Source organism: Anomaloglossus baeobatrachus, chromosome 10 (genome assembly GCF_048569485.1).
Source record: "Anomaloglossus baeobatrachus isolate aAnoBae1 chromosome 10, aAnoBae1.hap1, whole genome shotgun sequence".
In the NCBI taxonomy this organism is placed as follows: domain Eukaryota; kingdom Metazoa; phylum Chordata; class Amphibia; order Anura; family Aromobatidae; genus Anomaloglossus; species Anomaloglossus baeobatrachus.
This window is the reverse complement of record NC_134362.1, coordinates 166760679-166786166: the sequence shown is the minus strand read 5'-3', so window position 1 is coordinate 166786166 and position 25488 is coordinate 166760679. Positions and strand designations below refer to the sequence as shown.

The window sequence follows — 25488 nt, the reverse complement described above, 5'->3', positions numbered from 1 at the left end:
TCCTGTCCCGCCCTGTTCTGCTTAGTGATTCTGGTGTTCTGACTTCTGCGTGTTTCCTGACTACCCTACTGCTTGCTGTTTATGTACCTTGCTGCCTGATCCGGATTTGACCTCTGCTTTGTTTTCTGTTTTCGTCCTTGTGTGAAGCCCCGCAAACGCTGTGTCGGTGCATTACCTTCAGGGACTCCACGTAGATGGATCTGTCTGGTCACAGGTAGGAAACCTTCTTTGTAGTTTGTCGTGACGCCACTCTCAGATTTGCGGTCAGTGGGGACCGCCACTGCAGGTTAAGGGATGCCTGGGGCTGATGGTGGGTGCAGCCAGTTGTAGTAGCCTCCTGAGAGTGAGGCAAGCCCCAGGGCCCTGTGTAGATGTGTAGAACTACAAGGCGCAGAATGACTCAACACAGGCAGGATGTCTTTCAGGGTTTTTACTCACAGTTGATGGCAGGGTGAGTGACCCGGGCGTAGCTGGGATGAACCAAGTGGGAACCAGGTGTCCTTCAGGCTGACTTGTGAGGGTGACTACTAACTCGCCTTCCTTAGCCCTTGGTGGTTTGGGGTAACCCCGACTTTTAGTCCCTATGGGGGTCACCCAGGGAAGATGCTGCAGCCTCTCTCCCCTTCGTTTGCCGTTTGCTTGTCGCCTGGACCAGGCCACTCCAGCTGCTTGCCTCCTGTGACCTATGGGCCCTAACTGTGGCTACGTGGCTGCGGCTTTTGTGGTGTTGTGGCGTGGGCTTTGAGAGCCCCACACCGGCAGGTTTAGCAAAAGAAAGCTGGATCTATCTCCGCTTTGGGATCTGCCGCCCGTTTGGGCCTGGTACTCTCTAGCAGTCTCCTTACTTCCCACTCCGTTGCTCTCTCTCTAGCTGAAGATGGATTTCGGGTAGCCCTCCTAGTTGACCGTTCTCCCCCGTCGGTAGCCACTGCGCGGACGCTGTCAGACTACAGCAGCCCAGGGGAAGGGGTCAGCTCTCCTCGGAGCTCCCTGGACTCTGCTCTGAACCGGCTCACATCTGGGACCTTCACTGCTGCTCCTGTCTGAGCTTCACTTTCCTGCTCCTCACTCCTCCACACTCTGCTGCAGACTGTTTACTCCTCCTTCTCTTTTCCCTTTTGTGCCTGCCTACGCCACCTAGCAACCAGACTCTCTTACCACACCCCTTGAGAGGAGATGGAGGCTTTTGGCCCCCTCCACTATTCCAGTGAAGGTGAAGGCTTTTCCCCCTCCTGGGATCCCCAGGGGTCCTCTCAAAGGTACATGTGTGAGACCTGATCACTATGCGCCTGTGTACCACACCCCAGTCAGCCTTCTGGATTACCTGTGTTGTACTGTCCCCAGCATGGGTGCAGTACTCAGTGGTGCCTGACCAGGTCAGGGGCGCCACATTCCCCCTTAGTTATCACCAGCACGTCCTCGGGCTGCAAGACAACATTTTAAAAAATGCATAAAACATTAAAACATGTAAAACATTTTAAAAGCACCAGGTACCATACATCACCACCCTCCACCCACAAGTCCGTTAACCCACCCAAACCCTTTCAGGAGGCAGGTCACCGGTCCTTTTGGTAACCAGATCTGGGCCATCTACTTCCCCAGACCTTTCCTCCAATCTGCCTCTCCCGTTGGCCGCGCCTTCAGCCACTTCTGGCAGGATGTAGAGGCGGCTTTCATGGGCTGGTGGTTTCAGGGTATACCTGGCTTGGTGGATCCGCGCCTTCAGCCTCTTCTGGCAGGATGTAGAGGCGGCCTCCACAGTTGGTGCTGACCAGGTACCCTCTTTGTGGTGGAGAGCCAGGCCCCATAAACAGGCATGCTCTCTGGTCGCAGGCGAGCCAAGGCCCTATATACGGACGGGCTCCTCCTGGTTGCAGACGAGCCAAGCCCCTAAACAGGCTGACTCTGGTGGTGGTGGTGCCCTCTGGTGTAACTATTTACACTGCGAGAGTTTGTGGCTATAGCCAGTTCATAGCCTTAAGGTTTATGGTTTTCTCACACAAGTTTATGTGGGCACATACTTAAACGTAAACGTTGCAAAACTTCCAACTTTTCAAAACTTTAACTTGCTGTATGCTTTACTTTATGCAGATTCCTCTACTCTTCCATCCCAGGGCTTGGGCCTGTAGGGCTGCGGCACCTGTTGGTTTCTTGATCTCTTTCTTCGTCTGTGGGTTCGTTGTATTTTCTTTCTTCTTCAGTGTCTCTGTCTTCATCTTCTGTTGTGACTGCAGGGCTTCTGCAAGGACTTCTAGAACATGGTGCAACATCTAGGGCATACCAGCCTCTTTCTCCCTGATGCATAGTGAACTCCACTGAGTCTCCTATCTTCAAATTTCTTCCAGGGTGTCCTCTGGGCAGGTGGGCTCTCACATCCCTTCGATTGACAAAAATCCCTTCCTTCACACCAGGTGATACTATGAAGCCGTATCCTGATTTGAGGCTGAAATCTTCGACAATTCCTCGACGCAGGGGTCCTCTGATCTGTGCTTTGGCTCTTCTCAGGAACCGTTTTTCTTGTAGGTCTCTGGCCGTGACTTCTCTCTGCTCTGGGGATGGCGGTGCAGGGAAAGACTGGGTTCTACTGCGGCGCTGTGTCTTGCGGGCTGGATTCTGCGAAGTGCAGCTTACAAGCTCCCAGGTGGGGCGGTTGGGCAGGTCTTCTTCAGCAGGAGGTGTCAGGTCTTCCTCGTCCCAGCGGGAATATGGCAGCATCTCCGGCTCTGGGACTAGCACTGCTGCTGGCTCCGGGGGCAACTCCTCAACTTCTTGCCCTCCTCTCCCCCTTAGTTCTTCGCTGCACTCTGGTCGTGGCAGCGCTGGGGATGAGTGTTCCTCAGCTGGCCCAGGCGGTGGACTCTTCGGCGTGGTTGCCGCAGGGGTTGCCTTAGGGGTGTGCGGAGGGAGCATGTACTGATCCACCATCTCCTGTGGGAACTTGGCCTCCAGGTCAGCCTTCAGCTGCCAGTATGCGGAGTCTTCACCTATCAGGGATTTCCTTGCAGGGACCTCCTTAGACTGGGGAGCGGTGTCTGCTCTGGCCTTGCAGGCCGGGGTAAATGGTGATGCAATCTTATCTTGGCGGGCCGCGCCTGGCATGGCGGCGGCCTGGTCTGTGCGGGCCGAGCCTGGCGTGGCGGCGGCCTGGTCTGTGCGGGCCGAGCCTGGCGTGGCGGCGGCCTGGTCTGTGCGGGCCGAGCCTGGCGTGGCGGCGGCCTGAATCTGCGTCGCTGTTGCGGCCAGTTCTTGGCGGGCCGGACTGGGCATTGCAGCCGCGGTCTGAATTGGCGTCGCATCCCCAATGGGGTCCGTGCAGGTGGAGCTGGGCGTCGCTGCAGTGATCGGGGCTTGACGGGCCGCACCTGGCGGGGCTGCGGCCTGGTTCAGCATCTCACTTGCGGCTCGGACGAGCGTCGCTGCTGCGGTGGGGTCTTGGCGGACTGGGCTCAGCAGGGTGGCAGCCTGGGTCAGCGTCACCCCTGCGGCACGGATGAGTATCGCCGTGGCAGTCGAACCTTTGCGGGCCAGGCGGGGTGTCGCTGCGGCAGCCTGGATTTGGCGGGCCGCACCTAGCGTGGCTGCGGCCTCGCTCAGCGTCGCCGCGCCAGGCGCCTCTTCTGGGACCGCGGTCGTAGCAGCAGGGGTCGGAGCACTTGCGCTGGCCGGGGCAACTCTGGACTCACCCATCGGTGGCACCATCGGGATCTGAGTCGTCGCCGCTCGATCTGGCATGCGTCGCGCGGCTCCCTCCTCGTAGGTCCGAACCGCCGCAGCCATCTCCAGAAGCTCCGTGCGTCCCTCACTGAGCTGTCGTATAATCCTGGCCTCCAGCTGATCGCAGAAGATAGCAAGCTCCCGGCACCACCAGGCAGCAGAGCCTGGTTCTGGGTATCCACGTCCGGACTCCATCTCTTCTCTCTGCAGCAGCAGGCTTGTGGCTCTCTGTCCTTCCCGCCGTCTCTGGACGCTTCCGCTCTCTTCACAAGCGAGGTCAGAACTCTGCAGGGGATCTCTGGGTAGCCACACCTCTTCGTGGGCGGTAACTTCTTCCAGCGCGGGCTGCTGTTGTTTTTCAGCGCGCTTTTCATGGTGGCAATATGGCGGCGCTTCCAATTTTTCAAGCGGACCGCCCAGGCACATGGTCACCTGTCTGGACAGGTCTAGTCCTTATCCTGTTCGTGACGCCAGATGTGAAGCCCCGCAAACGCTGTGTCGGTGCATTACCTTCAGGGACTCCACGTAGATGGATCTGTCTGGTCACAGGTAGGAAACCTTCTTTATAGTTTGTCGTGACGCCACTCTCAGATTTGCGGTCAGTGGGGACCGCCACTGCAGGTTAAGGGATGCCTGGGGCTGATGGTGGGTGCAGCCAGTTGTAGTAGCCTCCTGAGAGTGAGGCAAGCCCCAGGGCCCTGTGTAGATGTGTAGAACTACAAGGCGCAGAATGACTCAACACAGGCAGGATGTCTTTCAGGGTTTTTACTCACAGTTGATGGCAGGGTGAGTGACCCGGGCGTAGCTGGGATGAACCAAGTGGGAACCAGGTGTCCTTCAGGCTGACTTGTGAGGGTGACTACTAACTCGCCTTCCTTAGCCCTTGGTGGTTTGGGGTAACCCCGACTTTTAGTCCCTATGGGGGTCACCCAGGGAAGATGCTGCAGCCTCTCTCCCCTTCGTTTGCCGTTTGCTTGTCGCCTAGACCAGGCCACTCCAGCTGCTTGCCTCCTGTGACCTATGGGCCCTAACTGTGGCTACGTGGCTGCGGCTTTTGTGGTGTTGTGGCGTGGGCTTTGAGAGCCCCACACCGGCAGGTTTAGCAAAAGAAAGCTGGATCTATCTCCGCTTCGGGATCTGCCGCCCGTTTGGGCCTGGTACTCTCTAGCAGTCTCCTTACTTCCCACTCCGTTGCTCTCTCTCTAGCTGAAGATGGATTTCGGGTAGCCCTCCTAGTTGACCGTTCTCCCCCGTCGGTAGCCACTGCGCGGACGCTGTCAGACTACAGCAGCCCAGGGGAAGGGGTCAGCTCTCCTCGGAGCTCCCTGGACTCTGCTCTGAACCGGCTCACATCTGGGACCTTCACTGCTGCTCCTGTCTGAGCTTCACTTTCCTGCTCCTCACTCCTCCACACTCTGCTGCAGACTGTTTACTCCTCCTTCTCTTTTCCCTTTTGTGCCTGCCTACGCCACCTAGCAACCAGACTCTCTTACCACACCCCTTGAGAGGAGATGGAGGCTTTTGGCCCCCTCCACTATTCCAGTGAAGGTGAAGGCTTTTCCCCCTCCTGGGATCCCCAGGGGTCCTCTCAAAGGTACATGTGTGAGACCTGATCACTATGCGCCTGTGTACCACACCCCAGTCAGCCTTCTGGATTACCTGTGTTGTACTGTCCCCAGCATGGGTGCAGTACTCAGTGGTGCCTGACCAGGTCAGGGGCGCCACACTTGCGTGCCCATTCTGTCCCTGATTTGCATTTCCCGATTCGACCCTGTCTGACTACTACTATCATCGGACTGCAGTCTTCCACATGTAGTGATCACCTTGTGCCCTGTGTAATTCCAAATCCCTGTATAGGGGTTAAAGGGTTTCAGGGTTCTAGGGGCCCTGCTTGGTGAGTGGCTTCCCTCTAGCCTGTCCATTACAGCCCATCTGAGTCTGTGGATCCAGGCATGCATTACAAAAAGCTTAGCCACTCTGAGGATCAGTTTTGTACGTATCCTTTGGTTCGCTCTGGCCTCTTACCGTGCAGTATTTTATCCAACAACCTATACTGGTTGGCCACTTTTCTGGACCCATGGTACAAGGAGAAATTTCCTTTTCTCCTCTTGGAGTCACCAAAGGGTTGTACAATGGAATCCTTCAAGAGGATCATTGATCAGTTGCTGAAAAATCACCCTCAGACAACGCTGGCGGCAGAGTTACCTGCTCTTTTCAGCACCAAGGATTAATGGGGAGAGACACGAACAGCAGGTCCAACATATGTGGGTGGGGGGGGGGGGATGTGCGCAAACTTGGCCATTTTCAATAAACCATAAATCAGCACATCAGCAAGGGCTATCTGTGCCTGCCCGGGGTGATGTTTTTCAAGGACTTTGATTGCTGGACCTCCTACCAGATGAGTGACAACAATGTTATTTATGGCATATTGTTGCTTAGTCATATTAGTCTGGTTTTTAATCATTTATATTTGGTTTTCACTGTATATTTGGGTTGTGCACCTGTTTATATAGTGTGTTAAGGATTGTTAGGGTTTCCCCTTGGTGAATGGGGGCGCCATAACCCTAGGTCGTCATACCCTCCATTGCTAGATAGGGACAGACTTAGGGCTCATTAGGGCCAGGTGTATCCCCACCTTTTTTCTGGTATTACTTATTTTGGTATTACCTTCCCCATATTCACATCCCCCCCTACAATAGTTTTTTTTTGTTGGTTTTTCTCTTTGGTATATATAATGTTGTACATCTTATTCTATATTAGGTGTGGCTTTTGGTCTTCTCGCTATCTGTGCCTATAACAATGCCAAGGAGGGAGAAGTTGCCCAACATGGTCAAGGGGTACTTAAGTGACTATACCTGCGTCTTTTCTGATGCTTCAGTTCCCTTTAGTTATTAGGTGTCCAAGCTGAACACTTGGCCCAACCTCTTCTTATACGCCTTGGAGGTGCTGGCCTGCCCGGCTGTTAGTGTGAGGTCAGAGCGTGTTTTCAGTTCTGCTGGGTCAATCATCACTGATGGTCAGACATGCCTCTCCACAGAAAATGCCGACAGACTTAAGCGGGCTTTACATGCTATGATATTGCTAGCAATTGCTAGCGATATCGTACGCAAAAGCACCCGCCCCGTCGTGCTTGCGATTTCGTGTGATCGCTGCCGAAGCGAACATTATCGCTACGGCAGCGTCACACGCACTTACCTGGTCGGCGTCGGCGCTGTGACTGCCGAACAATCGCTCCCTCAAGGGGGAGGGACGTTCGGCATCACAGTGACCTCATCGCGACGTCATTAAGCAGCCGGCCAATCAAAGCGGAGAGGCAGAGATGAGCGGGACGTAACATCCCGCACACCTCCTTCCTTCCGCATTGCGGCCGGCGGCAGGTAAGGAGACGTTCTTCGCTCCTGCGGTGTCACACACAGCGATGTGTGCTGCCGCAGGAGCGACAAACAATATCGATAATCAACCATTACCGATTTTTGGTTTTGGGACGACCTCTCCATTGTGAACGATTTTCACCATTTTGGAGGTCGCTTAAGGTCGCTGATAAGTGTCACACGCTGCGATATCGTTAATGACGCCGGATGTGCGTCACTAACAACGTGACCCCGACGATAAAACATTAACGATATCGTAGCGTGTAAAGCCCCCTTTACTCTGATTAAATTCAACAAGGACTGGATTTCTCCACAGTTTGTAATCCCTCCAGATGAGAGCAAGCTAAACTAAATTCTCCCAAAATGTTGACTATTGCTGTTAACATCCACCCCTTCCCATATAAAGTAATTTCCTTCCTGCGTCAACCATGACTCAGGCCATAGAGCTAATTTTTGTTGTAATCACTATGCACATTGTGCAGTGGAGGACAAACCAGGACACTACTCCTACTCCATCCTAACTACTATTTGTCATTACAGGCCCTGTGATGGTGAATCCCTGCATCAACCATGACTCAGTCCGTAGGGCTAGTTTTGTAAAGATGGTACATTATGCACTGAACAAACCAGGACAATAGTCCTACCAAACTAATATTTGTCATAGGAGACCCTTGTCATGGGTTGTCCCACATTGTGACTGAGATAGGGGATACATATGTCGCGGGCGGAGGAGGGGACGCTACGCTCTCCCACTGCTCGGGTCCGGCTGCTGCTGCTGTTACTGCTCGGCGGTGGCTCGAGTGGTGGGCCGGATCCCGGGGACTCGAGCGGCGCTCCTCGCCCGTGAGTGAAAAGGGATAGGGGATTGATTGTGGGGGTGTTTGGTTATTGTCCGTGACGCCACCCACGGTTGTGGTGATATTGGTGACACCACCGCTGCTCTGGACGGGGATCCCTGGAGCGGTGACAGGGAGCAGCTTTGTTGTTAGTTCTCCCCTCCGTGGGTAGGGGGTTGGTTGTCCTGGGGCCCGATGATGGGGGTAGGGATGAATGGTGCAGGCGGGCTATGGGCCTGGCGAGGTGCAGGGTCGCGGGGGCAGCGCTGTGCCGCACGGCACGGTGGTACTCACTCAGCCCAATGATGAAGAAGTTCTCGGTAAAACACACGGCTGGATGGACGGGTCCCACGGGCGGCTGCGGTGTTGTTGCTCCCGGCAGGTTGATGGTGACTGCCTTTCCCTGCACCTACGTACGGTTGATGGTTCCAATGGGTTCCCACCGGTAACCCGCTCCCCTGCTTGGATATGGGCTGGAGGAGCCCCTTTTGCCCGCAGGCTCTGGCCCTGGGAAACGGTTGCCTTGGCGGTGGCGGTGTCTCCCTCTCTTGGTTGTACGGTTGTCTTCTTTCACGACTTGGTTGCTGGGAAACCAAAGAGGTTCCCTTCGCTAACGGATTTGGCAACTTCACGGCGACTCCTAGCCTTGCCGGGGTCCGTAAGCCCCTGCCAGATGGTGCTGACTTCTCTTTGCGTACCGGTCCGGTACCGCCGGGCCGCCGCCCGTCCACGGTCCTTACGGTAAACTCCGATAGGCCACTCTTGCAGACGGTCACCACCGTCTGCCAACCTTGCTGATCCATCCGGGACACACACCTGGACCAACTTCAGTCTGCTCCTTTACTACTCTCATTCCTCTCACTTTCTACTCTCAAACTGATCTGAGCTCTTTTCCCGCCTCCAGGACTGTGAACCCCTCGGTGGGCGGGACCAACCGCATGGCCCACCCCCTGGTGTGAACATCAGCCCCTGGAGGAAGGCAACAAGGGTTTTGTGTCTGACCTCGGTGTGCCTGACCGGGAGTGTGGGGTGTGTTGGTGTTGTTCTCTGTGGCCCCTGGCTTGTCCAGGGTGCCACACATATTCGATAGAAATCTACTGTCACCATAGCTGGAAAAAAATCATCCCTGGGTTGTCCCACAATGTGACCGATATAGGGGATACATATTCGATAGCAATTTACAATGACTGTTGATAAACAACTGATGGTCCTCTGAAAACTTGAATTGAGGGCCACAACTGCCACACTAGTCCTATGTAGAAATGTTTGTCATGGGAGGCTCTTATGGTGTGTTCCTGCATCTATAACACAGCCCACAGGAGTAATTTTTAGAAATCCGATGCACATTCTGTACTGGACCAAGTACTAGAGTATCAACAAGTCTTCTCTTCCTATATAGTCTGGGGAATATTTCCAATAAATATCTCTGAGCCATCTCAATTTTTTCTTAGATATTTCTTTTAGCTGTAATGCATATCCATATTCTTATATTTATGGTTATCATGCCTTAGCATTTCAGAGTGCAACTGTCTCTATGTTTGGCAGCAGGGCCGGCATCAGCACCCGGCACATATGAGCAAATGCCGGGGCCCTGAACCGCTGGGGTCAGTGGCAGGGCGGAGATGTGTCCTGCAGCCTCCGGGCTGAGTTTCGGGGACCACAGTTCTGGGACGGCAGCCGCACTTTCCTGCATGCAGCGTGTCACTGCTGAGGATTGTGTGCAGGAGCATTGAAGTTCATCTGTGGGTGGAGCTAGCGCGCCGTGTCCTGAACTCCAGTCCACAGATGAAGAGAAGGTACCTGGAAGGAGCCCATACACTCTAGCATCTACCATTAAGCGAGAAGCCGCAGCACCAATATCCCGCCGAGCTGTATTTCCCCACAGAACTGTCCCCTGGCCCCAGTGCTGTATACCCTTCAGACCTGTGTGTCCCCTGACCCCACCACAGTGCTGTATACCCTCCAGAACTTTCCCGACTCCAGTGCTGTATACCCTTCAGAACTGTCCCCTGACACAACCACAGAGCTGTATACCCTCTAGACCTGTGTGTCCCCTGTCCCCAGTGCTGTATACCCTTCAGAACAGTCTGCCCCCACCACAGTGCTGTATACGCTCCAGACCTGTGTGTCCCCTGACCCCAGTGCTGTATACCCCCAAGGACTTGTCTGTCTCTTCACCCTAATACTGTATACCCTCCCAGAACGGTCTTTCCCCTGACCGCAGTGCTGTATACCCCAGAACTGACTGCCCCCCACCATAGTGCTGTATACCCCCAGAACTCTGCCCCCCCACTACAGTGCTGTATACCCCCCAGAACTGTCTGTCCCCTGACCCCAGTGCTGTATACCCTTCAGAACTGTCTTCCCCCCACCACAGTGCTTTATACACTGCAGACCTGTGTGTCACCTGACCCTGGTGCTGTATACCCACCCAGAGCTGACTGTCCCCTGACCCCAGTGCTGTAAATCCCCAAGAACTGTCTGTCTCCTCACCCAAGTACTATATACCCTCCCAGAACGGTCTGACCCCAGTGCTGTAAACTCCAGAACTGTCTGCCCCCCACCATAGTGCTGTATACCCCTAGAACTCTCTGCCCCTCCCACTACAGTGCTGTATACCCCCCAGAACTGTCTGTCCCCTGACCCCAGTGCTGTATACCCTCCAGAACTGTCTGTCCCCTAACCCCAGTGCTGTATACCCCCCAGAACTGTCTGTCCCCTAACCCCAGTGCTATATATCCTTTAAAACTGTCTTCCCCCACCACAGTGCTGTATACACTCCAGTGTGTCCCCTGACCCCGGTGCTGTATACCCACCCAGAGCTGACTGTCCCCTGACCCCAGTGCTGTAAACCTACAAGAACTGTCTGTCTCCTCACTGTATACCCTCACAGAACGGTCTTTCCCCTGACCCCAGTGCTGTATACCCTTCAGGACTGTCTTCCCCCCACCACAGTGCTGTATATGTGACTCCCTGGGCAAGCCAGGGGTCACAGGTAATGACATCACCACACCCTACACCCCGGTTAGGTACACCTAAGCTAGACCCCAAAAATCTTTGTTGCCTTCCCCAGGGGCTGATGTCCACACCAGGGGGTGGAGCCAGGCGGTTGATCTCCATCCACCAAGGAGTTCACAGTCCTGGATTAGGGAAAACACAGGCAGTCAAAAAAAAAAGTTAGAGTTTGGAGGAGGAAGTGAGAGGAGTTGAGTGGTAGAGGAGCAAGTGTGAGGAGAAAAGTGACAGCTTAAGAGCCTGAAGTTAGTCCGGGTGTGTGCCCCGGACAGAGACAGCAAGGTTAGCAGACGGCGGTGACCGTCTGCAGGAGTGGCCTATCGGAGGTGCCGTAAGGACCGTGGACGGGTGGTGGCCCGGCGGTACCGGACCGGTACACAAGGAGAAGCCAGCACCATTGGCAGGGGCCTTTCGGATCCCGGCAAGGCTAGGAGTCGCCGTAAATTTGCCAAATCCGTCAGTGAAGGGGACCTCCGGGTCTCCAAACAACTAAGTCCCGATTGAAGGCAACAGTCCAACCGTATGAGAGAGACACCGCCACCGCCAAGGCACCAGTTTCTCAGGGCCAGCGCCTGTGGGCAAAGAGGGGCTCCTCCGGCCCATATCCAAGTCGGGGAGCGGGTTACCGGTGGGAACCCATCGCAACCAACAGAAGTACTAGGTGCAGGGAAAGAGACAGTCACCGTTAACTACCGGGGAAAAGCAACAGCAGCCGTCCGTGGGAACCGTCTTTCCAGCCGTGTGTTTTACCGAGAACTGTGTCAACGTCTCAGGCTGAGTGAGTACCACTGTGCCGTGAGGCACAGCGCTGCCCCCGCGACCCTGCACCTCACCAGGCCCCACAACCGGCCTGTCATCCACCCCTACCCCATCACCGGGCCCCGGGACAACCAACCCCCTACCCACGGAGGGGAGAAATAACAACAAAGCTGCTCCCTGTCACCGCTCCCGGGATCCCCGTCCAGAGCAGCGGTGGTGTCCACACAATCACCACAACCGTGGGTGGCGTCACGGACAATAAATACCCAAAACCAATCCCCTTTTCACTCACAGGCGAGGAGCGCCGCTCGAGTCCCCGGGATCCAGCCCATTGCTCGAGCCACCGAGCAGCGGAGGCCGCAGCAGCAGCGGCAGCCGGACCCGAGCAGTGGGAGAGTGCAGCGTCCCCTCCTCCGCCCGCGACAACTTGGCGTCACGAACAGGATCTTACCGCTCTGCCGTTGGGTAGAGGTGCGCCTTGTTACCGCCGGAGGTGTCCGGCCGGAAAATTTCAGAAGCCGCCATCTTTGGCGCGAAAAGTTCCCGCTCGACCGTCTCCTCGAGTAGTGGAGGCGCGAAGGCCAAGACCCCGCCCTGATAGAGGAGGAGCCGGAAAGAGGCTAAGGGGGACGAAATGGCGACTGGTCGCATGTAGCCGCGGCTATAAACGCAGAGACGCCAGGACTCTGCAGCAATACTGGGTTCCTGGAAGGCTCGATTGCCAAGATGCACAGTCCGACCGCCAACGAGGACGCTCCCGCACCCGGCACGGCGATGTGGCTGAGAGACCGGACTGCCCCGTTGAACAACCGTCTGCAAGCCCATATGCAGCTCCTCCTAGAGGAGTGGGAGACCGACATGGCGGACGTAGTGGCTGCTATGCGGAGACGCGAGGTGGAAGAGGATTTGGAGGAGCGGGTAAGAGACCCACGCCCCTGTATTCCTGAGGGATCGGCCACTGAAGCTGAGGAGCCCGGCCTGCCTCCGCTCACCTTGCCTCTCTCCCCGCTACCCGTGTTAGCTGCTGCCGCTCCGCCACTAGGCCCGCTACCTGCCCAACCGGTAGCGATACCCTGCCAATCCGCCCCGGCGGACCAACCGGCTGCAGACGCTCAGGACGTCCCTGAATCACTCCCGGGGGAACCGCTAGGACCGCGGCCCCTTAACAAAAATGTGCCAGAAGTCCCGGCAGTGCTTGCGCCAGACCCCGAGCCCGGGATCGTGGCATGGATGAAGGCCCGGGTGATTAAATTCCACCAACGTCAGCAGGATCAGATCTTTCGGATGATGGAGCAGTGGACCAACGAGGTGGAAATGCTGATTGCAACTGCCCCGATGTACGGGAGGGGAACAGATGTAACAGAGCCGACTGGTGACCCACGTCCCTATGTCCTACCAGGACCGGCCGCTGCGGCTGAGGGGCCCGGCCTAGTCTCGACCTATGCATCACCCTTGCCGTTACTTATGGGGTGCCTCAGTGTAAACTCGCCTGACCTGCTGCCCCGTGCTACTGCAGAAGGATCTGATGTGCTGGATGCTAGAGGTCAGGAGGCTGCGGCAGCTGGCGGCAACCCGCCTGATGCAGATGCAAGTATGGTGACTCCAGCGACTCCGGCTCTGGTGCTGAACTCACCCCTGAAGGTGAGGAGGCAAGTGTGCGTCTCCGCTATGTGGGGGGACCGGTAGTTTATTACACCGCGCGTAATGGTGGGAATGGATACCGGGCGCCCATGTCACAGCAAGCCTGTCACTGCATGTTTGATATGCTGGTGGCAGAGAACCCAGCAGACACAGAAGAGCCAGAGTAAAGGCAGCGGGGTGCAGTTACACCGTCCCCGTTGGGACCACCAGTGTGCAGTTTAAAGTTTTTGAAAATGAAAATGATTACCGAAGTTAACCTGATTAGCCTGCTGATTTGAAACCGGTCGTTGCCGACACCGTTGTCCCCGTGGGGACCGTTTAAAGTTGCGTAAGGGACTCCTTACGGACAAGCCCGTGAACTTGCAGGGCAACCACAAACGTTAGTGGCTTGTAAATAATGTTGTTGTTGCAGCTTCCACCGTTACCGCCTCCGGAGAGGCAGATTGGAGGGAGGGCCCGCAGTGGAGCAGGCTGGGGCCCAGCCACCACCTGAACCGGTGGCTACCCTCTGGGGGTTCCAGGGGCTCCCCATGGACGTGGGTCCCCTGGAAAGGACAGATCCCGCTCGGGTAACTTGGTGCTGGACTGGGGTCAAGGGGTGCTGCCTGCTTCTTAGGGGCAGCATCAGGGCCAGGTTACTTGGGTGGGTGAGTGCGGAAGCCGTAACCGTTTAAAACCGTTTGCAACGTTTAAGAAAAGTGCCTCCCGTTGTGGGATGATGTTCTTCTACTTGTATTGTTTTCTTATCTTTTTCAGAAAAATAAAACTGGTGTTGGACGGGCAGCCCGTGGACGGTCTGCATTTTGCTAAGGGGGAATGTGACGCCCTGGGCAAGCCAGGGGTCACAGGTAATGACATCACCACACCCTACACCCCGGTTAGGTACACCTAAGCTAGACCCCAAAAATCCTTGTTGCCTTCTCCAGGGGCTGATGTCCACACCAGGGAGTGGAGCCAGGTGGTTGGTCTCCACCCACCAAGGAGTTCACAATCTGGAGGAGGGAAAACACAGGCAGTCAAAAAAAAAAAGTTAGAGTTTGGAGGAGGAAGTGAGAGGAGTTGAGTGGTAGAGGAGCAAGTGTGAGGAGAAAAGTGACAGCTTAAGAGCCTGAAATTAGTCCGGGTGTGTGCCCCGGACAGAGACAGCAAGGTTAGCAGACGGCGGTGACCGTCTACAGGAGTGGCCTATCGGAGGTGCCGTTAGGACCGTGGATGGGTGGTGGCCCGGCGGTACCGGACCGGTACACAAGGAGAAGCCAGCACCATTGGCAGGGGCCTTGCGGATCCCGGCAAGGCTAGGAGTCGCCGTAAATTTGCCAAATCCGTCAGTGAAGGGGACCTCCGGGTCTCCAAACAACTAAGTCCCGATTGAAGGCAACGGTCCAACCGTATGAGAGAGACACCGCCACCGCCAAGGCACCAGTTTCTCAGGGCCAGCGCCTGCGGGCAAAGAGGGGCTCCTCCGGCCCATATCCAAGTCGGGGAGCGGGTTACCGGTGGGAACCCATCGCAACCAACAGAAGTACTAGGTGCAGGGAAAGAGACAGTCACCGTTAACTACCGAGGAAAAGCAACAGCAGCCGTCCGTGGGAACCGTCTTTCCAGCCGTGTGTTTTACCGAGAACTGTGTCAACGTGTCAGGCTGAGTGAGTACCACTGTGCCGTGAGGCACAGCGCTGCCCCCACAACCCTGCACCTCACCAGGCCCCACAACCGGCCTGTCATCCACCCCTACCCCATCACCGGGCCCCGGGACAACCAACCCCCTACCCACGGAGGGGAGAAATAACAACAAAGCTGCTCCCAGTCACCGCTCCCGGGATCCCCGTCCAGAGCAGCGGTGGTGTCCACACAATCACCACAACCGTGGGTGGCGTCACGGACAATAAATACCCAAAACCAATCCCCTTTTCACTCACGGGCGAGGAGCGCCGCTCAAAGTCCCCGGGATCCAGCCCATCGCTCGAGCCACCGAGCAGCGGAGGCCGCAGCAGCAGCGGCAGCCGGACCCGAGCAGTGGGAGAGCGCAGTGTCCCCTCCTCCGCCCGCGACATATACACTCCAGACCTGTGTGACCCCTGACCCCAGTACTGTATACCCACCCAGAGCTGACTGTCCCCTGACCCAGTGCTGTATACCCCCAAGAACTGTCTGTGTCCTCACCCCAGTACTGTATACCCTCGCAGAACGGTCTGACCCCAGTGCTGTATACCCCCAGAACTATCTGCCCCCCACCATAGTGCTGTATATCCCCAGAACTGTCTGCCTCTACTATAGTGCTGTATACCCCAAGAACTGTTTGCTCCCACCAGAGTGCTGTATACCCCCCAGAACTGTCTGTCCCCTGACCCCAGTGCTCTTTCCCCCCAAAAACTGTCTGCCCCCACCACAGTGCTGTATACACCCCACAGCTGTATGTTCCCCCACCCCAGTGCTGTATACCCCCCAGAGCTATTTGTCCTCCGACTCCAGTGCTGTATACTCCCCTAGAGCTATATGTCCCCCCACCCCAGTGCTGTATACCACCTCAGAGCTGTATGACCCCTCCACCCCAGTGTTTTATACCCCCCAAGACCTGAATGTCCCTCTCTAGAGCTTTATTTCCCGCTATTGCTGTATACCCCAGTATCTCCTGTAATGTACAGTATATACAGCATTGTCAGTGTGCACCGTGCGGGGCCATGTCTATTAGTCATGGAGGAGCTGGATGGGTGACAAGCGGGGGAGGTGAGTGAGGCTACTGCCAGCTTCCCCATATTAATAATATCTCTAATGCGTCTGTATGTATGTATGTCAGTGTATACAACTGTATAGATTTGTCGCGGGCGGGGAGGACGTCGTCGCTGCTGCGCTCTCGCTAACGCTCTCGCTAACGCTCGGGTCCAGCGCTGCTGCGGCTGCTGCTGCTGCTCGGTGGCTCGAGCGGTGGGCCGGATCCGGGGACTCGAGCTGCGCTCCTCGCCCGTGAGTGAAAGGGGTGGTTGGTTTGTGGGATTTAGTCCATGATGCCACCCACTTGTCGTTGTGAAGATAGGCACCATCGCTGCTGATGATGGGGATCCCGGGAGCGATGGTAAGGAGCAGCTGGGATGTTGTTTTCCCCCTCCGTGGGTAGGGGTCGGTGGTCCCGGGGCCCGGTGATGTTGTGGCGCGGAGGCAGGGTTGGCGAGGTGCAGGGTTGCAGGGACAGCGCGGCGCGGTGCCGGATGGCACGGGTGTACTCACTCAGCAAGAAAGGTACAAAGTCCTCGGTAAACCAAACGGCTGGATGGACGGGTCCCACAGCCGGCTGCAGTGTTTCTCCCCGGACAGGTGACGGCGGCTGTCTTTCCCTGCACCTTGATGTTCTTCTGCTGACTACTATGGATTCCCAACGATAGTCCACTCCCCGGTGTATGGGTACCGGAGGAGCCCGTTTGCCCGCAGGCGCTGACCCTTGGGTCTCTAGCCTTAGGCGGTAGCTGTATACCCTCACCGTGTGGGCGGTTGCCTTCAATCGGGACTTTTGCTGTTGTGAAACCCCTGGGGTTCCAGTCACATTCGGATCTGACTATTGTCGGCGGCTCCAAGCCTGGTCGGGGTCCGATGGCCCTACCTGTGTGTGCTGGCTTCACTTCGCTCCCCGATCGGTACCGGCGGGCCGTCGCCCGACCCCGGTCCTACGGTTCCGCGTTGCTCCACCACTCCTGCAGACGGCCACCACCGTCTGCCAACCTTGCTGTCAGTGCCTGGGCCACAAACCCAGACACCCAAGTGCTTACTCCTCACTCCTCAAACTCCTACACTGTTCTGACACTTTTCCCGCCTCCAGGCCTGTGAACTCCTCGGTGGGTGGGGCCAACCGCTTGGCTCCGCCCCACCTGGTGTGGACATCAGGCACTGGAGGGAGGCAACAAGGATTTTGTTTGGCTGGTGTCCCTGTCTAATGGGGGGGTGGGGGTGTTTGAGTGTTATCTGTGAAGACCTGGCTAGGCCAGGGCGCCACAGATTTATGTCTGTTTATATGTATTTTGTGAATTTCTCTTTAATTATGTACGTATGCCTGTATGTGTATTTATCTGTGTATGTGTGTGTCTGTGTGTAGATGGGCCCCACTGAGACTCTTTCGCCCGGGGCCCACAAAAACCTGGGGCCGGCCCTGTTTGCCAGTCATTAGTATAGTCATAGGCAATGTAACAAGCATTGCCCAGATGTTAATCACTATATATCATGTAAGGCCATGGCCTGCACATAAAGTGCAAGTGCTTTCATATCCATAGAGAATTCTACCCATGCATTTGTATAGCAGGAGAGTGGAAGCATAATATAGATGTCATGATGTATTTTACCTTCTCACTGTATTTGCTGTAATACTATGTCAGGATGTGATGTCACTTTCCTTTGGTTGTACTTACTGAACACTTTGAAATGTCTTGGGATGTAAGTAACCATACCTTCCCCCCATCTCCTGTGTCTCTGGGCCCATAATGCAATTATCTCTTGTCCACACAGCCAGAGGAACTTCCCATTGTTTCGTAAGCAGTGGATAACGCCAACTACACAAACCTGTAGACATCTCGGAGCCAACCTTCTAGAATCTTCTAGTGGGCCCAACCATTGCATAGACCCCTACCCTTGAGGGGCGGGCCCACGAGCTCAAACAATTCACTCCTGTTTCTAAATGCAGTTGGGAGTTGAGTTTTTGAAGAGGAGGGGAGCGAGATCTGATTCTGCGGACAGACCTCGCCGTCCAGTGGATTGTGTGGGATTTTTGGGACTCTGAAAAGGACTATTACGTTGTGATCTGGCACTTTGGATTATCGGGAGGTGCCCCCGAATCTGTTTTATTTGGACTTGTCGTGTGCTGTTCCTGTATTCCTGTTAGTAAACCTGTTGGATCATCCTCGGCCTGTTGTCTCTCTTTGCTCTGATGTACACCCCGTCACAAACGACATGGTTGTTCTTTTGGATATACTTACTGACTTATCATATGAACATCATAGACATTAGTATTACTACCTTCACTGTAAATGTTTATTCATTTGGCTCAATAAAACATAGACAGTACAACTCAGGGATTTTTACCCTTTGACCTCTCTATAGAGATGTTGAGTTGAAAGTAGTCCGGATTAGGAACAACTGAAGTATAGAAAACTCCAACTACGGTACCAAAACATATATATTTACCTAATAATGGAGGTTTATCTGTTAAAGGCAAAATGTCATTCAGGATCACAAGAAGCACTGAGAATCCAAGCACAATGCTGATCTTAAAGCCCAGACGGTCATTTTTCGGCATTTTAATGAACATACTCGCCATATCCAGCAACACCATGAAGCATATCGGCAAGATGAAGCTCACAACGTAATTTTGTGGAATTCTTTCTATTGTGATCTAGTATATGGAATAATTGAAGAATTAGTACAATATATATTACTCAAGCATACAATGCTTGTGCATGCAAAGGTTCCAACTGTCCTTGAAATAGCTGGAAAGTCCCAGACTGCATGTGAATTAAAATGCTGATTTCTCAGGAATGCAGCAACAGATAGAAGATGTAAAGGTGTCAATGGATTTAGCTTTCAAAGACCTGCATGCCCACATATGTGGTTTTGGGGGTTAAAAAGTACAAGAGCGTAAAGATGCCACATTACCCATTTGTATTGGTGAAAATGGTCAGTGTTAGCTATGGTCTCCCTAAATATTAAGTTACATGTCATAACCTGTAGAATAAGAATATAACCCCGGCACACTATTCACTCCCAAAAAGAAAATTATATGACTGTTGATATGCAAATTTTCTTTATTGATCAGATATTAATTCTGTAAATATTATATACGTGTAGTTAGTCCACAATAAGTCGACGTTTCGGCCATAGGCCTTCGTCAGACTGGACTTTATCTGAACACAATGACAAAAATAATAATCAATACCATATACAGATATACAGAGGTGTTCGGGGTTATATTCTTATTCTATAGTCTCTTTTTACCCCTGAGCACCTATCTATTGGTGACGCAGAGCTTCCTCCTATTTACATGTCATAACCTGGACCTACATGGAGAGATTTAAAGTAGACCTATCAGAAGAGTATGTAAACTAATTTTAGATTATAATCACAAATAGTGGATACTTTTCAGTTGTCCAGGTGAAAAATTATCATTACAGCAGCAGCAAAGTGGATGAGATTTTAACAAATCTCATTCAATTGGTGCAGAGGAAAGTGCGAGTGTATTTGCCCATGTGCTCTGTATCGCATATTTGAGACAGCTGCAAGTGTGAATCCAGACTTACTCCATACACTAAGTAGAGAGCTGATGAGAAAAGCAACTCTTAAGGGTACTTTGCACGCTGCGACATCGCTCGCGATGTGAAATGCTAGATCGCAAGTGTGATCTTTCAAGATCGCACATAGGTCATTTTACGCATGTGCGATCTCAAAAGACCGCACTTGCGATCTAGCATTTCACATTGCTAACGAGATCGCTAGCGATGTCGCAGCGTGCAAAGTACCCCTTAGGAGTTGGAGTCACGGAAATTGAAGAGTCAGAGTAAGAGGTTTGGCTTACCAACTCCACGGCCCTGGCCCAAACACTTGAAGGAGTGCCATTTCTTCGGCAGTTGTCATTAATGTTTAAGTGTACGTGTGAACATACCCAAATGTAGCCTAAAGGCCGCTTTACACGCTGCGATATCGGTACCGATATCGCTAGCGTGGGTACCCGCCCCCATCTGTTGTGTGACACGGGCAAATCGCTGCCCGTGCCGCACAACATCGCCCAGACCCGTCACACTACTTACCTGCCCGGCGACGTCGCTGTGACCGGCGAACTGCCTCCTTTCTAAGGGGGCGGTTTGTTCAGCGTCACAGCGGCGTCACAGCTGCGTCACTGAACCGCCGACCAATAGAAGCGGAGGGGCGGAGATGAGCGGGACGTAACATCCCGCCCACCTCCTTCGTTCCGCATAGCGGCTGGGAGGCAGGTAGAGGTTCCTCGTTCCTGCGGTGTCATACGGAGTGATGTGTGCTGCCGCAGGAACGAGGAACAACCTCGTTACTGCTGCAGTAACGATTTTTGAGAATGGACCCCCCATGTCACCAATGAGCGATTTTGCACGTTTTTGCAACAATGCAAAATCGCTCATAGGTGTCACACGCAACGGCATCGCTAATGCGGCCGGATGTGCGTCACCAATTCCGTGACCCCAACGAGTTCGCATTAGCGATGTCGTAGCGTGTAAAGCCCCCTTAAGGCCTAAGACACACGGCGTGAAAATCGGAGCAAGTGGAATGCGATAAAACATCGCATTCCACTCGGACCAATATTAACCTATGTGCCAGCAACCATGAGCGATTATTTTCTCAGCCCTAATCGGACCAAGAAAACAGTCGCAGCATGCTGCGGGTGTAATGTGATCCTTTTTCTCTCACACCCATTCAAGTCTATGGGGTCAGAGAAATATCGCACTGCACTCGCGATACACCGGTATAATGCGAGTGCGGAACGAGAATGGCAATAGCCGGCAATGGAGGAGAGAGGGAGATAAATCCCTCCCTCTCCTCCGCAGCGCCGGCCCTCCCCTCCTCAGTGCCGGTCCACCCCTCCTCAGCGCTGGCCTGCCCCTCCTCAGCACCAGCCCTCACCTCCTCAGTGCCGGCCCTCTCCTCCTCAGCGCTGGCCCGCCTCCAACAGCTGTGGTCCGCTCGCATGATCGGACCTCAGTTGCAATGACACTCGTATGACACTCGGCTCCCGCTGTGCTGCCAGCGTGAGTCGAGTGTCATGCGAGGATCGCAGTAGTCCCTGTGTGGCCCCGGCCCAAGAGTGTTTCTCTTTTTCTTCCGATAAGACTTCTTTGAATTGCTCCATGTATGATATTTGCTGAGATGAAAGTGAATGGTGAATATTTTCAGTAGGAATTATGATAGGAATAATGTATTCTGAAGATTTTTATGTGCAAAGATACCATATATCCTGGTCTTATTGTATGCTTGATTGCATTGATGGATTCCTTCTTAGATTACCTAGTGTTTAACATTCAGTTGTTGGATACTTAATAATAAGTTTATTCCTTACTTTTAAAACAACTATGCTGTATGTTTCTCCTTGAGTTTTATAAATATCGTTCACCATAGTGGCATTTACTAGATCCCAGTCTCCTTTGCCCTTAAATGAGTCTGTTGATCTATTAGTTATGTCTTCAGTATTTGATTTAAATATGATTTCAGGAGCTGGAGAGAAACAAAAATAGTGGATTTAGTTAAAATTTAGCAAATGTCTGCGACAACGCTCATGCTTGACTTAGCCGATCATGCGCACTTATATCAATAGCACAAGTAAATAATTGGGATGTGGGGCATGTTGCATGTTTAAATACAGCCAGCAATTAAGGATGCCACTGAATAGGCTGCATGGGCGGTGGTGCTCTGGTCAGAAGTCCTCTTCATCAAGCATCCCCGAAAGAGGCGCGGGTCAGGAAAACACTTCCTGTGATGCCATGTAGAACCCATGTACCTGCGTATGGAAGCCCTATGTGGCGGACGTGTTCAGGAGTCCCACAGCGCCTGCGGCGGCCATGATAACTGAGGGCAAAGATGTGGGCGTAGTATGCAATAATCCAGGTGACATTTTTCCAAGAGTGCTATTAAAAAGATAGCTAGCTTGTACGCAAGGGGTGTTTGAGTATAGTGATCTTTTCACGTAATTGTGTGTGTGTAAATAAAAATAAACAGAAATAATCTATCCAGTATATATGAATAGGAAGAATCAAAATAACACTATACCATGACAGAAAGAAAAACGCAGATAGATGCCACTCAAAATTATTAATGAAGTTGATGATTTGGAGTCTCTTAAGCCAACCTACGAAATTGTAAGGTGGGAACTCCGCGTTCCTGTGAGAGCCGGCACTCTGTCAGCTCTCACAGGAAATACATCATGATAGTGACAGGTGACATTACATGACCCATCGCTACCATGGGTCAACCAACTGATTGCCTCGCGGGGCCTCCGATGGCAGTGGGGAACAGCGCGATGCCTGCCGCACACATTTAAATTGCGCTGTCATATTTTGACAGCGCAATCTAAGTGGCAAGCAGGCACGGGTGGATCATGAATCCCCTAGCACCCAGTAGCCCCACATTGTCTGCTGTTCAAATCAGCAGACATGTGCAGGGATCACCACCAGCTCACCGCAGCAGCTGGCGGTAATTGCCGCGATACGACCAAGGACGTACCGGTACGTTATTGGTCGTAAAGGTGTTAAACATACATCGAACCACACATCCCTGCGGCCCGCTAAGGACGCCGTTGCAAAACGCTTATCGGGTAGTGTTGATACATCTAAGACACCGTCACCATGGTTAAGAAACAATTTGGGGAAATGCTGTCCTAACTTTATGCCTCTTTTAGTGCATTTCCTATCCACTTGGATATTGCTTAGTTACACTGGCGATCAAAATGAAAGAGTAACGCACAATTTCCTAAATGTTAAGGTCATTGTGTCATCCTATGTGTTTATATCCTAACATGAGTAAACTCACAGTATTTTAAGCTTATTTCATAAAATGATTTTTTTCAAAAGGACATAATAAAAATTTAAATGAGATGAATTAAAAAGAACAGGGATCAAAATTCGAGAACACTTTCCTAACACTCTCTGGTATTAAACCTTACCGTGTCAGAACGACTTCAATCTGAATAAGGGCAGAGAGTGACTGGGTCCCGAATATGGACACACAGCCATGGGAAGCAATGGATAAAATGCATGGCACAAAAATGCACCAAAAAACACACCAAAAATGTTGGTGCGCTTTTCAGTCACAAAAATTTCTGCACCAAAAACTCAGCGTGTCCACATACCATTACTCTATGCATTTTATAATTCATGTTATCAGGTTAATCATATCAAAGTTAATCCTTTTATGATATTTACCCTATTTGTCTTTCTGGTTGACTTTTCTGGGCTACTCTTTTCTATCGATCCTAAAGGTGGTGTCACACACAGCGACAACGACGTCGCTGCTACGTCACCATTTTCTGTGACGTTGCAGCGACGTCCCGTCGCTGTCGCTGTGTGTGACATCCAGCAACGAGCTGGCCCCTGCTGTGAGGTCGCCGCTCGTTGCTGAATGTCCAGCTTCATTTTTTGGTCGTCGCTCTCCCGCTGTGACGCTCAGATCGCTGTGTGTGACAGCGAGAGAGCGACGAAATAAAGCGAGCAGGGAGCAGGAGCCGGCATCTGGCAGCTGCGGTAAGCTGTAACCAAGGTAAACATCGGGTAACCAAGGTGGTTACCCGATATTTACCTTCGTTACCAGCCTCCGCCGCTCTCACGCTGCCAGCGCCGGCTCCTGCTCTCTGCACATGTAGCTGCAGTACACATTGTGTAATTAACCCGATGTGTACTGTAGCTAGGAGAGCAAGGAGCCAGCGCTAAGAAGTGTGCGCGGCTCCCTGCTCTGTGCACTGTGACATGTAGCTGCAGTACACATCGGGTTAATTAACCCGATGTGTACTGTAGCTAGGAGAGCAATGAGCCAGCGCTCAGTGTGCGCGGCTCCCTGCTCTCTGCACATGTTGCAGCACAGCGACGCGTGTCGTTATGATCGCTGCTTCGGCTGCTGTGTTTGACAGCTAAGCAGCGATCATAACAGCGACTTACAAGGTCGCTGCTACGTCACAGAAAATGGTGACGTAACAGCGACGTCGTTGTCGCTGTCATTTAGTGTGACCCCAGCTTTACTAGTGTACTTTGGTCTTTACTAGCTTTTGACTAATAATGTATGAAAGCGTTATTGCTGTTTGCATAAAGATAGCTGTTTAGTAAAATTTATTTTCTATAAAATAGGGTTTATTATTGATTTCTTATTTGATTTGGGGCATAACTGCAGTCTAGTTGACTCTCTTTTCTTGTTTTTGGAATTGTGGTTGTGTAACACTCACCAACCTACTATTTTTCAACCATTTCTTACTAAAAGAGGACGTTTGGAAGCTTCTATCGTACAAAGCATGTTTATCATCATTTTATTTAAAGTCAATTTAGTCTTACAAACCTTGGAAATTGTAGGAACCAAGAGATATATTGCAGCTCTGTTTATCAAAGGGAAATTTGAAAATGTCTATATCACAAGACGTAACTAATCTCATCCATCTAAAATCAACCACCATTCCATCGTTAGAAAGTATACTAAAGACATCAGGTTGAGATTTATCCTCGGTGTCAATCCTAAAGAAATAAAATGTATAGTTATTGTAATGTACAAATATACCAATATACACCACTTTCATGGATCTGTGCAGAACTGTTGTCAACCAAAGTACCATGAACGGTGCTGTGAGTGTGGCGCCCGTGAGGCTCTGGTCGCCACAGGGTACTGCACCTCAGTCAAGGTACGGTATCTATCTCAGGTAAGGGGGGCTTAATGACCGGTGTTCCACACACACACACACACACACTACATACAACTTAGGAGCCTTCACATAGGGTGGGTTGACTCAGGGTAGGCAGGGGGTGGTCATAATGGTCATGGGACTTCCCGGTCATTGAAAACAGCCACCTGGGGGGCGGGTTTCACCTGGGGTAGAAATAGGTGCAACTCACGCACATCAAAAACAGACCCGTCAGGACCATAGTTCTGGCAAAACATCTCTGGAACACTTGGACTTTACTGGGGACATGGTCTTCAAGTGGGAGCTCAGCCAGGGTACCTAACTGCGGAGGGGGATACCCTAGAAATAGGACTCTCACTCCTTCTCTCTCTAAACACCGGTGGTGACAACTTACCAGATCTGGGATTGACCGGAGCCCATCACGGCAGTAGAGATGAGCCACCCCTCTAGTGTTCGAGGTCGGTTCGTCGAACAGCGTCTCAGTTTGGCGAACGTTCGACGAACACCTTCGAACCCCATTGAAAACAATGGCAGACAAAGACAAACACATACAAACACATAGAAAACACCTTCTAAGTTGCCCAAAAGGTGACAAACCGTTCGTCGAACCTCTTGAACCCCATTGAAAACAATGGGAGGCAATCACAAACACCTAAAAACACCTGGAAAACACCCTCAAAGGTGTCCAAAAGGTGACAAACAACTCACAAGACACCACAAACACATGGAAAAGTGACAAGTACGTATACTCATGCTAAAAGAAAAGAGCTGAACGAGT

The 25488-nt window shown here is 52.6% G+C and overlaps 1 protein-coding gene across 2 annotated transcripts in view; it reads right to left on the bottom strand.

Moving 5' to 3' along the window:
* Positions 1–25488, bottom strand: part of LOC142255298 (5-hydroxytryptamine receptor 3A-like) — a 101368-nt gene that overhangs the window by 18956 nt on the left and 56924 nt on the right. For both annotated transcript variants that reach the window (XM_075326836.1, XM_075326835.1), the window contains exons 4-6: positions 24374–24546; positions 21396–21550; positions 18503–18710 (exon numbers count right to left, since the gene is read on the bottom strand). In XM_075326836.1, the coding sequence (XP_075182951.1) occupies positions 18503–18710; positions 21396–21550; positions 24374–24546 (536 nt within the window). The remainder of the gene's footprint in view (positions 1–18502; positions 18711–21395; positions 21551–24373; positions 24547–25488) is intronic.